The sequence below is a fragment of the Gopherus evgoodei genome, chromosome 2 (assembly GCF_007399415.2).
Source record: "Gopherus evgoodei ecotype Sinaloan lineage chromosome 2, rGopEvg1_v1.p, whole genome shotgun sequence".
Classification (NCBI taxonomy): domain Eukaryota; kingdom Metazoa; phylum Chordata; order Testudines; family Testudinidae; genus Gopherus; species Gopherus evgoodei.
In genome coordinates, this window is record NC_044323.1 from 286,264,666 (window position 1) to 286,279,765 (window position 15,100).

Below are 15,100 nucleotides of genomic sequence, written 5' to 3' on the forward strand. Positions count from 1 at the left end.
CCAGTTTGGCACCTTTTCCGAGCACAAAATTCTCACGTATAACTTTATTTTTCCCAAATGGAAACTAAAACCATTTAAATATATTATTCAGTAAATTAATTACTTAGTATCTAATTACAAGAAGCTGCCATGAATTGCTTAACACTACTACTAACTATTTGGAGGAAGGAGTCTTTGTTTTAGTGCTATTCCTAATTTCAGTTCCTAGTTTTATGTAGGTATATGTGATTTCATTTTCCTTGAGTGATGTTCCCATGGGACTCTCCCTGGAACCCACCATACCTTGGGCTACTGAAGACAAAAATGAAAAATACTAAAACTTCCTGGAAATTGAATTTGTTTTCCTTCCAAACTGCAGGGGCTTGCTAGTTAAAATACAGAAGAAGGATGGAAGTCAGCAGGCTCTTTTCTAATTTCCTTTTTTTGAGAGTTTGCAGTGGGAAATTTAGTAATTTATTAAAAAAAAACTGTTTCAATACCAACAGTCCTAGGGAGAACACTGCAGCTATGTTATACAAAATGATGCAGCATGAGCAGAAGCAATGTAAGAATGCCCTAAGTTGCAATGCTAGTGAGCCCCTAGCCTATGCAGGATGGACCACTTCTACAGCTCAGAATATAATGCTAGCCCTTCGCCCAGTCAATGACTGGTAAACATGCCCTGATCCAAAGCCTGTTAAAGTCAATGGAAAGAACTTCAGTGGGCTTTGGATTAGCCCCATTGTCCAGAAGAGTGATGACCCTTGTGAAATATTGTAGTTGGAGCCGTGATGTGGACAAATGGCTACTAGGAACTGGCCTGAGAACAGCAATTCATTTTACACAAGCCACTGAATGGCCATTAGATGGCCACAATTTCAGGCACAGGGTGACAGTGTTGCCTACTACCCACTAAAATCAAGATTTAGATACCTAATTAAGGGGCATGATTTTCAACACTGCTGATTCCCCAGCAGATGTCAACGGGCGCTCCTGAATCCTGTCGCTGGCAGGCAGGGAACAAGCAAGCGCCTACAGCAGTTTCTTCATCCAGCAGGAAATGTCTATCAGTCTCATCACTATTCTGCTTTAATTAACTTTATTCCAGCTAATCTGTCATCTCAGCTAAACAACAAGAGAGCACGAAGACAGAGTTCACCACGGAGATTGCCACTGCAATGCTATGCCTGAAAATGCTCAGATGCAAACGGTTTTCATTCTTTTAACCTTCGGGCAATTTTTGGTGTCTGTCACTACAGACTAAAAATCTCCCCTTAACAGTTTGTTATTGAGGAAAGAAATTGGACCCTGTGACTTGATAAGACAGTGACATGTATGTGGGTAACAACACCTGCTAAATAGTTCTAATGGCTTCCTGGAGCAAAAATTGCAATGAGTCCTGGATGCCTCTAGAAGGGTCCTCAAAGCTTATTGATACCTATCTCAAAATAATGAATGGATTCACTTCAGTGAAGTCCTGTCCTCCTTAGCTAGTCTACACACTCAGATCAGGATTATTACATGATGAATAGCCACTGAACACAGCTAAGTGACAGATCTAATATCGATGTCCTGAATCCATCACTCAGTCATGCATCATACACATCAGTCACACTGCCCTCATGTTATCCTCTCTGTCTTAGGGGTTTGTGTTAGTGGCCAACACTAGAGTATCTCAGCCTTATGCTGGGGTCTGAAACCAGATTGAGAAAGACAGAAAGCTTACCCTGTCCAGATAACTCCACAGTACATGTTCCCCAGACAGGAGGAGGTTCAAGACTGGCCAATAGTTCAACAGAATATCAAAGCTGAGATACACTTGCTCCAGCACAAGCCAAACCTCAGCACATTTCAGTAGGGATGGCACTCTGCCTTCTTCTAGTTTGTCCTACGTGAGAACTCCCATCTAATAATAAAGTACTTCACCGCTGGCTTTCACAAGCTACAACAGAGAGGGATGCTGGGCACAAGCTATTCGCAGTACCACCAGAAACCTCTGCACAACAAGGGATGAGACCAAGTTAAAGCAGCACAGATGTATTTGCACCCATCGTTTTAAACATGATTGGCAAAGAGATATGCAAATTCTTCTCAGCACAGCAACATCAAGTCAGATTCAGGGAAGTGACTTTCTAGCTGAATCACACTCTTCATGGAGATCGCAAGGTTATGTAGGGGGGGTCACGGTATTGGCACATTTACTTTTGTGCTGCTTTCAGAGCTGGGCAGCTGGAGAGCGGTGTTGCCCACCTCTGATGGCAGTGTCCCACCAGCAAGAATTAAAGGTGGCAATACCATACCATGCCACCATTACTTCCGTGCTGGTGCAGAGCGGCGGCTGCTGACAGAGGGCCCAGCTCTGCAGGTAGCAGCACAGAAGTATGGATGGCAATACTGTACCATGCCATCCTTACTTCTGTGCTGCTGCTGGCAGCGCCGATGCCTTCAGAGCTGGGCTCCCAGCCAGAAGCCATCCTTTCCAGCTGTCCAGTTCTGAAGGCAGTGCCGCCACCAGCAGCAGCACAGAAGGAAGGGTATCAGTACAACAACTCACCCCTCAATAATCTTGTGACACCCCCCCTCACAACTCCTACAACTACAACACCATGAAATTTCAGATTTAAATAGCTGAAATCATTAATTTTTTTTATTTTTATAATCCTATGACCATGAAATTGACCAAAATGGACCATGAATTTGGTAGGTCCCTAAGCATAGCACTTAGGCACATAGAATCATAGAATATCAGGGTTGGAAGGGACCTCAGGAGGTCATCTAGTCCAACCCCCTGCTCAAAGCAGGACCAATCCCCAACTAAATCATCCCAGTCAGGGCTTTGTCAAGCCTGACCTTAAAACCTCTAAGGAAGGAGATTCCACCACCTCCCTAAGTAACCCATTCCAGTGCTTCACCATCCTCCTAGTGAAAATGTTTTCCCTAATATCCAACCTAAACCTCCCCCACTGCAAATTGAGACCATTACTCCTTGTTCTGTTATCAGGTACCACTGAGAACAGTCTAGATCTGTCCTCTTTGGAACCCCCTTTCAGATAGTTGAAAGCAGCTAACAAATCCCTCCTCATTCTTCTCTTCTGCAGACTGAACAATTCCAGTTCCCTCAGCCTCTCCTCATAAGTCATGTGCTCCAACCCCCTAATCACTTTTATTGCCCTCTGCTGGACTCTTTCCAATTTTTTCACATCTTTCTTGTAATGTGTGGCCCAAAACTGGACACGATACTCCAGATGAGGACTGATCAGTGTGGAATAGAGGGTAATGATCATGCCCCTCGACTGCTGTCAATGTCCCATCTAATACAGCCCAAAATGCCGTTAGCCTTCTTGGCAAAAAGGGCACACTGCCGACTCATATCCTGCTTCTCGTCCACTGTAACCCCTAGGTCCTTTTCTGCAGAACTGCTTCCTAGCCACTCAGTTCCTAGTCTGTAACGGTGAATGGGATTCTTCCATCCTAAGTGTAGGATTCTGCACTTGTCCTTGTTGAATCTCATCACATTTATTTTGGCCCAATCCTCCAATTTGTCTAGGTCCCTGTGTATCCTGTCCCTACTCTCCAGCGTATCTTCCACTCCTCTCAGTTTAGTGTCATCTGCAAACTTGCTGAGGGTGCTGTCCACGCCATCCTCCAGATTATTAATGAAGATACTGAACCAAACCGGCCCCAGGACCGATCCTTGGGGCACTCCACTTGAACACAAAAAAGACTTGCTTAAGTCTTATTGAAGTCAGACTTAATGTCTGTGCTTAAGTGCTTTGATAAAGAAGGCTGTGATTACTCATGTCCTTAAGGCTAAGCCAGTACTTAAGTGACTGCTGAATCTGGACCATGACAAATTTAGGCAGGATTTAAACAAACAAGCCACAGCAGAAGTGAAAGGCTCTGGATCCCTTTCTCATTTTCCTGAGTCATACAGAATTTGTCTCGTTCCCTTATACATAGAGCAGTTATATATACATTTCACATAGTGACCAAGGTTCATTTAGTACAGTGAATTTATCCTAATTCCTAAATTCACTTACCCTGAGACTTGACATAATTTACAGACTTTAAACTTTTTTCCTGTAGTCATATTTTCACTTTTTTTTTTTTTTTTTTTTTTTTTTTTTTTTTTTTTTTTTTTTTTAGGGAAGAGGGTGGAGAGGGAATCAATCCAGGTTGGTTTGAGGATGGACCAAACATATGAAATCAAATAAATGTAAATGGCCAGAGTATCTCCAATATGCAATGAACCAAGGAGAAGAGTCAAAACAGATTGGAAAAATAACTCTTGTCCAGAAGAAGGAAAATAATTAATATTGATTTTTTAATATTAAGTTTAAAATGATCACATTGATATTTACTGCCAAAAAAAGTTAACAATGACAATTCAATCCATTGCTCCACAGGCACTCAATGAAATTATGCAGTCATTCTTCTCAAGGCTAATGCTAGCAGAACTGATATGACAGGTTGAAGAGAGCCCATTTTGATGGACTGTGACACAGCAGGCAGCCTCATGTTATAAAACCCCTGAGAACTGAATCCATGTTGACAGAGGATTAACTGCTGTTCATTCTTTTAGGAGGTTAAGAAACTGTATTAGCTGCCTGATAACTACATCCACTGGGAATCAGTCTCCTGCGGTTAGCAAACACACATCTCAGTGCAACTGCCACCAAATGCTCATTTTAGACAGGAGTGATTAATGGGGTTAGAATCTAAGCTCCAGGGTGGCTTGTGACAGAGCATTGCCAGCAGAGTTGAATGGACAACTCAAAGCCAGCAGAAACTCCTTTATGCATTTCCTATAGATGCACTGCCTCGGGACATTCGCTAAGAGTCAGGGTTAACTTAAAAGAACTGAATCACAGATATCAGAAGCTCAAGTGAAAAGAAGATCAGGAAACTTACTCAGTTTTCTGCACAACGGGGAAGCTTCCAAGTCGTACATAAGAACTCTGAATTCCATTTTCTTTCCTTCCAAAAATTTCCTTCACGCTGAACAAATCCACCAGGTCAAACCCTGTCCCAAAGTAGATGGTAAAGACAAGACTGATCAGGCTACTGTTCAAACAGCAGAATAATGGGGCAAGCATTCAGACTGTACTCTGGTGTCTACGTTCAACCATGGATGCCAATTCCGACTTGGAGAAGTTTGAGCATAATTCCAGCATGATTTAGTCTGTCAAATTACTCCAAAATCAGAGTGATAAACACATAGGAAGAGAAAAATCAAACTGCAAAGTGCCTTAAAGAGATCAAAATGACATTTTACATGCACTTATGATGATTATTTGTATTCCCATAGTGCCTAAGAGGAGATGAGATTCAACTAATCCACGAGAGTCACACAGTTAACGGGTAGAAATAAACAGCACAGATAAAATCTAGGGAAGCCTGTTACTGGAGAGCAGTTAGTCCAAGGGCTTGTCTCCATACAATTTCTGCACCAATATAACTATACTAGTTTAGAACCAATCCAACATAGATAAATTGGTGCAATCCTTTGTGTGGATGCAGTTATACCAATTTAGACAGGCTTATATTGGAACAGCTTATTATGATACATGCACACAAGGTGTTTCTACCAATTTAACCACATCAGTTTTTAAACCAATGTAGTTAAATTGAAACAAAAATTGTGTGCAGTCCAGGCCCAGGACAGAGCTATGGGTAGCAGGAGACAGCAAAATATAAACCGAAAGTATGCTGTCTGTTGTTGGGGGGAGAAGCACCTTTTCAAGGTGGCTGATTCTTTTGTCTTGCATGAGTTTTCCTGGCTCTCAGTAGCCTTCCCTCCTGTCCACTCTGCTGCTGGACAATCAGGAGGTTAAATAAGGCAGCTAAGATACTTCCAGGGCCTCATGGCTTCATCCCATAACCACTCGGGTGACAACTCTATTGACAAACCTTCTAACATACTGTCATCAGCCATGATTGCTTCTATAAATTCTAGCAAATAGAGACAACCAGAGACTTGAAAGCCCCCTACTGGCTATAATATAAAACCAGCATGACCTGTCCATACAAACTTGCTGATAGCTCCTTTCACCCTGCAGCACATATTTTTAATTTACACCAAACATACTGATGTGAGGAAGGACCACAAGTGTTGTCTGTGAGAAATGGCTCGCATTCATTGGCAAGGAAGCTTGTTAGCTGTCCACAAAAGCTAATTTGTGAAGGGGCAGCTTGGATCACTGCCAAAGCTGCTACACAATTCCAATTCAGCATCAGCTGCCAGACATTTCAAACTATGTAGGAAAAGCTCTGCTATGTAGATACAAGTGATGGTGATGAAAACTTCCTCCTAAGTATTTCCATCATTACCCTCAGATGTCAAATATGCTTTAATCTTTCCCTGACAACTCAAGCAAACATCCTTATCTTGAGGGATTGTTTATGGCTTTCAAACTGTTACAGTCAACGCAAACGAAGTGTCATATTCAATCAATCACTTCACCTTGCTGAAATCCCTAAAAGAGAGCAGGATCAGAGCTGCTTACGCTAATAAAATAGTACAATGAAACAGATAAGCAAGCTTGTTAAAGCTACTTTGCAAATAGAACCTAATGATGATAATTTGTTATTATACAGCATGCAGGTAAATTACAGCAGAATCTCACAAATTCACACTAAAGATTGGTGCATTGCAAATTACTTTTATTTTGGAGACTTAACGAGGAAATGAACAAACACTGAAACAGAATCAATCTCGCTTAGCAAAAAATACTTTGTTCATTTACCATGACGACCGTAGTTGAAATTATATTTTAATGATGCTTCAAAGGATATTAGTAAAAATCCTGTGGGGTATAACTTTCCTAAAGAATGAAGCTTTTTAAGGAGGCTTCGCTGTGTGGTTTCCCATCATGGTTTTCAACTAATAAATTGGTAAGTTTATGATCGGAATAGCAAGTATTAAGGGGTTTATTTTTAACTAACCCATCCATTTGCTACATAATGCCCCCTTAAAGAGACCCATCACATTTTCAAATGAAAAATGTGCATGTACATGTAACATCTATGATAATTTTAACTGAAGAAGAAAAATATATTTTTTCTCAATTTCTGCCCCAGATTGTTTACTTTGTGTATCTGGAAGCACTCTGGAATGAATCCATCCCTTTGTTGGCTCTAGATCCAGTGCAGAGACAGCGAGGGGACAGCTTGGGGCTGTAGGGTCAGACCTCCTCTCAAGCTACAACTCTCTGGTCCACCCTACAAAGTACCAGGATTAACTGGCTCCAGAGTGGTGAGTACACAGCTAAGGGATGGAGAAGTATGACACTTCCCTTGAAAGCCAGCAAGTGTCTCCTGGCTTCCTTGAGCTTCCTCTGGAGATGAATGAGTCATGCAGTGTAGGGCTGTTCTTAGCAGGCACAAACCAAGTCCTAGAAGAGAATTATACAACTCTCAGACACATCTCTTAGCTTTCTGACCTTTTTGATGAGTAGAACAGGCAAGCATACTCCAGTCTTGCATAGCATAGTGCATGGATACACTGCTGGTGGCTTGCCACCATCAGCACAGATGTGGTTAGCTGGATGGCTTCTGACTCTGAGCCATTTAATCAGCAATGCTATAAATATGGCAGCTAATGAGATGGAAAACACTCTTTGATCATCAGGAGCCTACTTCATTATGCCCACTAAAACATGAGGCTACTGAAAACATCTAACCTGATTCAGTCTCATGAAAAACAGTGTACCCTGGTCAGACCAATAACATTAGAACAATGACCTGAAAGAAAGGCTCTGTTTCACAATGACAAACTGGACTAGGAAAGTAATTTCTTAGGTGCTGCTCTACTGATCAAATCAGTCCAATGTCTCTTTATTTGCAGTAATAACTCCTTATGGGAAGCAGCCCATTACTCCAGATGCAGACAGTTACTGCAGGAAGAACGCAGCCAAACTGTGGCACTGGGCACCGTTCACGTTGTGCTAATTGTAATATTCAAGAGCACTTCCTTTTACAACTGAGGAGCCCAGTCTATGGTCTGAGGACCAAAGGTAGCCTTGCAGTACCCTAAATCATGGCCTACAGTCACGATCTTCCTTCACCTGCAGAGTGTGAAGGATTGGAACTGCTCAACTGCAGTGTTTCTCTGCTAATGAACCTCTATTAATCTACCAAGGAAGATGCAAGTATTAGCAAATATAGATTTCTCCAGTTATTTGGAGGAGGTTTTCTTAATAAAGTTTATATTCAGGCACTATGTTCCAGGGGATTGAGCATGGAACTAGGAACTCCTAAATTCTATTCCCGTTCACAAAGTGACCTGTTATGTTGAGCACGGACAATTTGCTTGTCCAATCAGTACCTCAGTTTCCCCATGTCTTTCTGGCGTCAAAAGCAACTTCTATATCTGGAGTAATTGTCAAATTGAGAGGACAGACAAACACCCAGAATTCACAAGTTATATTATTCACTAGTATTTCAACTCTTCAGAAAAGACAGCAAAAAGCAGCAACTTTACACAGATAATTAACTCCACTTTCAGAAATCCAGCTAAGCAGTTTGATTCAGCACTTTTAGCTAACAGCAGCTTCTCTGACTGTCTCCCAAAACTGTACAGATCCCATTTAGGGTTGCCATCTTTTGAGTGTGTATGTGGGCGGGGGGAGGAAATCAAGGGCACTTCCTGCAAAATATTTAAAGAGCTAATTTGCATAAATCATTTTAAAAACAATTTGCTGATATTTACAAGTAACTTGTAAGGAGTTTTTTAACATTTAAATTCCTTAAATAAAAAGCCAGAGGATTTAAGTGCCTTGGGAGTGCACTATAGACTAGGATTCATTAACAGAGCCTCTTGCTATTAAGCAATTGCCTCTTGCCCTTGTTTCCATACATACTACAGTTGGGTTTTCATATGTGCTTCGAGTTGACCTAACTCTGCTTCCACTGAAACCATAAGGAGTTTTACCAACGACTTCAGTGGGGGAGAGTCACGCTCATGCTGAGCACTTTTTAAAATCCCACCCTAGGGTAAGAAACAAGGCTCAAGCAAGCTACTGTCCTGTAGTCCCAATACTTTGCACAAGGACTCCCCGCCCATGGTACAAGGAGGCAGGAACTTAGATGGTCATAGGTTTGTAATAATATTAAAACATTCTTCACCTGTACCACCAGGAGTCACCATTCACACTAATTGTTTACTTTGCACCATTTCCTCCAGTTGGAAGGTGCAGTTGGATGGGCCAGTTTCCTTTTTGTTTATGGTCAATTGAATGTTCTGGTTTTTCTGCTGTATCACACAGCAAACATTAGAGGGTCCTACCATAGCAGAACAACCTCCAAACTACAGCTAGAAAGTCTGGATTTTGATCTGAATTCCAGCCTCAGCAAATATGGGAAGGTGAGAATCAGGAATTCTGGCTGAGGCCTATCGCTAATGTATGTCCAGAAGATGACCTGTTTATCTCCTTCTCTCTAAAGTGGAGATGCTCATTCACTGAAGCCTTCAGAGTAGCAGCCATGTTAGTCTATATCCACAGACTTGTGGCACCTTAACGACTAACAAATTTATTTGAGCATAAGCTTTCGTGGGCTACAGCCCACTTTTTCGGATGCATAGAATGGAACATATATTGAGGAGATATATATACACATACAGAGAGCATGAAATAGAACCCCGACCAGGGGTATTCTATTTGCTACCCAAGATCCATAAACCTGGAAATCCTGGATGCCCCATCATCTCAGGTATTGGCACCCTAACATCAGGGTTGTCTGGCTGTGTGGACTCTCTCCTCAGGTCCTACGTTAAGACAACTCCCACCTTTTCATGCTCTCTGTATGTGTATATATATCTCCTCAATATATATTCCATTCTATGCATCCAAAGAAGTGGGCTGCACCCCACGAAAGCTTATGCTCAAATAAATTTGTTAGACTCTAAGGTGCCACAAGAACTCCTGTTCTTTTCATTGAAGCCTGTTCTTCTAGAACATCCGCCTGAAGCATCAGCAAAACACGGGGAGAGGCAGATCTGTAGCACCAGCAGATAAAAGTGGAGAGAGAATGGTGCTGGACAAATAAGGAGAAGGCAAAAACAGTGAGCAGCTGAGAGTGAAGAGACAGTATAAGAAAAGGAGGATTCAAAACCATGAGCAAACAGGTAATGGAGAAGAGATGGAGCCAGAGAATCAAATACTATAGAGGAAAGGGCTGCTTTAACAGAATAGCCAGCTTTCTGTAACAACAGGAAATAAGACCACAACATTGTTTCCAAGGCAGCATATATCATCACTTGATCCCATATTCATAATACTCGATTCTATGTATTGTATTGTTCTATTTATCTCTTTCAGCATATTCATTCTCTCTTATCTGTTTACCCCTCAGTTTTCAGCCAGTTGCTAGTGGGATATTGAGCCGCATTCAAAGCTGGTTTTAACATTCAACTCTTTCCCTTGTCACAAAAAGCTTTTCTACATTGAGGGCACTCTGCATTTTCTGAATAATGGACATTTGGCTTGATACCACTAACCTTTCTGCTTCTTTCCTGCTCCAGTGAAACAAGATTAAACAGGAGTTAGTTATTCCTTTGATGTTCTTGTAGGCCAGATAGGCTTGTGCCGGTTGAACTTACCAGAACTATTTATAGTAGACGCCAATTTTAATTAGTTCCTATAGTTTAAAAAGCGTGGTTTGGATTCCATTAGATTTGTGGTGGTGTGAATTCCCTTAGAAGTCGGATAGATAGTACTATAGCATACACACATATCGCAATATTAATGTGACAGTTTGGGGAAAAAACTTTCTCTTTTTGGTGTGGAGGGCATGCAGGCAGAGTAATGGAGACAGGGAGCAGTATGCATATAGCCAGAGAAGAGTAGCAGATTGGCTAGTTTTTTTTGCAGGTAGACAAAGCAAAAGTGCAGAATCAAGGAATTCTGCACCAATAGCCACAGTCTCTAGTGTTTTTTTGCATGGCATTTTTTATTTGTCTTGTTTGTTTTCAATAAGTGACTATTGAGGGTGTTTAAGAAATGCTACATTTTGGTGCCTAGCTTCATGGGATCTGATTGCTTGTGGTGTAGAGAAACACTGTTACACAGAGAGCTCGAAGAATACTATGTTTTATAACAGACCTGATCCAAAGCCCATTGATGTCAGTGGAAAGACTCCCAATAACTTCAATAGGCTTTGGGTAAGGCTAATATGAGAAAGGGTGAATAGTGCACTCTTTCGAACGACAGTGTTTGCTTTACAGTTCTGTTGGTTCCGAGATATCAGGATGATGGACACGTCAGGATTACATTAGCGGTAATCCTGTTATGTAACGATATAATGAAGCAGGTCATATGAAAGCCATTCACACTGGCCAATCTAATTTGTCTCTGGGAACACCTTCTTTCACTTTTCATTGCATGGGCCCAGCAGCCAGACAAGCCCAGGTGAAGACATGGATGTGTTTGGTTTGTTAGTATGCAATTACAGTTGGTTGCCAGGAAATAGTTTTTTGGTTTTTTTTACTATCCACATAGACCTGAATACTGCTGTAGTGTGAATATCCCTGGAGAGCTGATTCATTCCTTGTGTCCGAATAAAGAATTGGAATCCATGCAGTGCTGGGATTCCATTGCCATTACCAGAGGATCTCCTTTCATGTACTCTGAGCTACTATTATTAAACATACTGAGGTTCCTTCCTGGACAATGAACTCAAACCTGGCAGGCACATAAGTAAGTGCAATACTGATTCCCCTTGTTTATGAGTGTCTTTGAGTGTTGCTTTCCTGCTGCCTATCTGTATATGATATTGACATATCCTAAGGGTCCAGTTAGATAAACTTTACCCACATTGGTAAGCCCTCACTGGAGGTGAGTAGTACCACTGAAGTCATCAATGTACGTAAAGTTTGCGTAATTGGATGCAGGGGGGTGGGGGGAGGGAAGGTAAGAATTTGGCAGTTGCAGCCTTGTCACTTAGGGTATGTCTAGACTCCAGTCCCTGGGTGTGACTGCCTCTCAGAATGACCTATCCAAGCTTTTCTCTAGAGCACTGAAGCCATGTTAATTACCCAGGGTTCTGGGTAGGTTTGAACAGCCTGCACTGATGTTGGTGCTGCTGCAGCTTCACCGTTCTGGGGCCTGAGCTAGCTAGTTTAAAGCTCGCTCAGGCGTGTCGGTTCAGGCTGCAATTACACGCAATGACGGCAGTCTAGACACACCCTGCTTCACTCTGTGATTTTGGGGATATCGCGTATGTGCCTCAGTTGCCTCATCTATAAAATGTGACTATTATTTCCCTACCTCGCGTGGTTTTCAGGAGATGAGAGGATATTAAAAGGTCCCCAAATGTTGGCAAATCTGGTGGAGATCCATCCTGTCACTTCAAAGCTCTTTACATTCCAAGTTTTATGCTAGAATATTCAGATCAGCTAAGGGTTAGTAAATAAGTGGTTAGTGATCACATGTGGAGCGACAAACCATCTACCATGACCTATTATAGGTATAACAGTGGGTGGGGAGAGGGAAGGGGAAACAGACTGGACAGTGCCTATACAAATTGCTAGCTACATCCTTGCCGCATGTGTGTGATGTAGCTGCCAACCATTGTGTTTGTGCATTGACTCTCTGCAGCCAGGGATCTGTTACAGACCTCTGTCGCTATTCTAGTGGATCCCACTTGCCTCCCCAGCGGATTGCCTAAGTCAACTAGGATTTTGGCAATTTCCAATGCGGAGTGCAAAGGGAGGCTAAAAACTGATGTCACACACCAGGACCCCCTGAACAATGAGATGAGCAACTTTGCACTGCAGTCAACTTTGCATCAGCCGGCTGTGGCTTTTCTCCTCAAGGAGCCATGGTATGCATGTTCCTCTTCCCGGCTGCCAGGGCATGTTCCAGTGTCAAATATAAATAGTTTGAGTAATATTATAATTAGCTGGTGAGTCACTGGCATCTTTGGAATTCAACCCCTATGCTGCTGACCACTGGACAGCAGAGAAGCCCTGACAGTCAATCACAGCCATCTCTGTCTATAATTGTAGGCTTCTGGGTTTTACCGTCTCATATTGCTTCTGCGGCACAATGCCCAAACATCCTTTACTGAGTTATAAATAAGTGGAGATTACAATACATGGTGTTTGGCCTGTTTGTGCCCAGGGATTTCAGTTATGGGGAAGAGCCTCCAATTAGGCTCCTGTGGTCAGTACTACAGCGCAACCCAGAAAGCAGACAGCCTGGATGGTCCTCTGCAATGCCACTACAGCACAGCGTGCTTTCACTTACACAGGAATTGGGGTTAATTCATTCTTAAAATGCCATTGAGATCTTTGGTATTCAGGCACATGTATCTTCTCTTCCCTTGCAGATTTCCCTTCCTGGCCAGCTTATGATTACTTAGTTCAGGACTGTTTCCTCCAAAATGTGGCTAATTCTTGGGACTGTTATTTAACCCAATTTTTTTTTCCTATAGACTGTCCAGATGTCATAGATTCCTAAATTCCTAGGCCAAAAGGTGCCCGTCTGATCATCTAGCCTGACCTCTTGTCATTGGCGGCTGTGGCACCAATTCCTCGAGGTTGAGGGTGATCACTTTCACAGGTTTTATTTGTTATGGGTCCTTTTGTAACTGAGGAGTCCGATCCCTGAGCCGCAGGCTTGTTAGCACATATTGCAGGTGGTGTTGGAAGTCAGGGTTGGGCCACGATTACTGCATGACAGTCACCTGTCCTTTCTTTTCTGGCATTTTTCTGAGGCCAGGGCAAGGCAATTTTCCTCAAATGTGGACATTCCTTCTCTGACAAGTATTTGTCAGTTAGTCCTATCCTGGGCGACTGTCTCCCAGTGTGTGGTGTTGATGCCACATCTCTTGATGTTTATCTTGAGGATGTCTTTAAAGTTTCTTTTGGCCTTCCTGTTTATTTTCTCATTCGGTGAGTTGTATACTTACCAAAACAATTGCTGTACACCCATCAGGGAGGCGCACACAGTGCCTGCTCCACATCAGCTGGTGCTGGATAATCAGGGTCTCAGCACTGAAGATGCTGGCATCTGTGAGGACACTGACATTAGTGAAATGATTCTCCCACTTTATGTTGAGGATCTTCTGAAGAAAGTGCTGGTGCTGGAGTTCCAGATTTTTCTGGTGCTTTCTGTAGGTCACCCAAGTCTCACGGCCATAGAGGAGAGTTGGGATTACCACCGCTTTATAAACTAAAAGTCTAGTGTGTGTTCTGATGTTGTGATTGCTGAACACCCAGAGAAACAGTCTGCCAAAGGCAGGGCTGGCGTAGTGAATTCTGTGCCGAATCTCGATGTCTATGTCTGCCCTCTGTGAGAAATGGCTGCCAAAATAGGCAAAGTATTCTACATTTTCCAGCTCTTGTCGATGTAGATTTTCTTTGATCGGGAGCTGGCCAGCGGAGAACTTTAGTTTTGTCAATGTTCAGAGTTAGTCCTAGATTTCTGTAAGCTTCAGAAAAGCAACAAAGGGCTGTTTGTGGATCCTCCTTTGAGTGTGCAACTACAGCAGAATCATCTGCATACTGGAGTTTGGTTATTGTTGCCGGTATTACTTTAATTCTGGCATAGGGACGAGAAAGGTTGAAGAGGTTGCCGTCAGTCTCATATAGGATGCCAATGCCTTGCGGTAGACGGTTTTGAGTTAATGTTTTTATAGCTGCTAAAAAAGTGGAGAAAAGGATGGATGCCATTACACAATCTTGTTTTATGCCAGTTCGGATGACAAAGGGATCAGAGGTAGAGCCACTGCACAGGTTGGAGGCAGTCATCTGGTCATGGAGATGTCTTACAATGGTGATACATTTGCTTGGGCAGCCAAACTTTGACATGGTTTTCCGCAGAGCCTCACGGTTGATACTCGAAGGCTTTGGTCAGATCGATAAAGGCCATATGCAGCTCCAGGTATTGTTCTTGACATTTTTCCTGGATCTACCTGGCTGTGAAAATCATGTTGGTAGTGCCTTGCGATGGTCTGAAGCCACACTGGGGCTTTGGAAGTACTTCCTCTACAACAGGGAGCAGGCGATTCAGCAAGCTTCTAACAAGAATCTTCCCAGCAATGGAGAGGAGAGCAATGCCTTGATATTTGCCACAGTATGCCCTGTCTCCCTTTTTGAAAATGGTCACAATGTTAGTGT

At 42.6% G+C, this 15,100-nt stretch overlaps 1 protein-coding gene across 1 annotated transcript in view; it reads right to left on the reverse strand.

The window, feature by feature from the left end:
* Positions 1-15,100, reverse strand: part of COL22A1 (collagen type XXII alpha 1 chain) — a 327,940-nt gene that overhangs the window by 194,096 nt on the left and 118,744 nt on the right. The window contains 1 exon segment of the mRNA XM_030553879.1: positions 4,891-5,002. Within this exon segment, the coding sequence (XP_030409739.1) occupies positions 4,891-5,002 (112 nt within the window).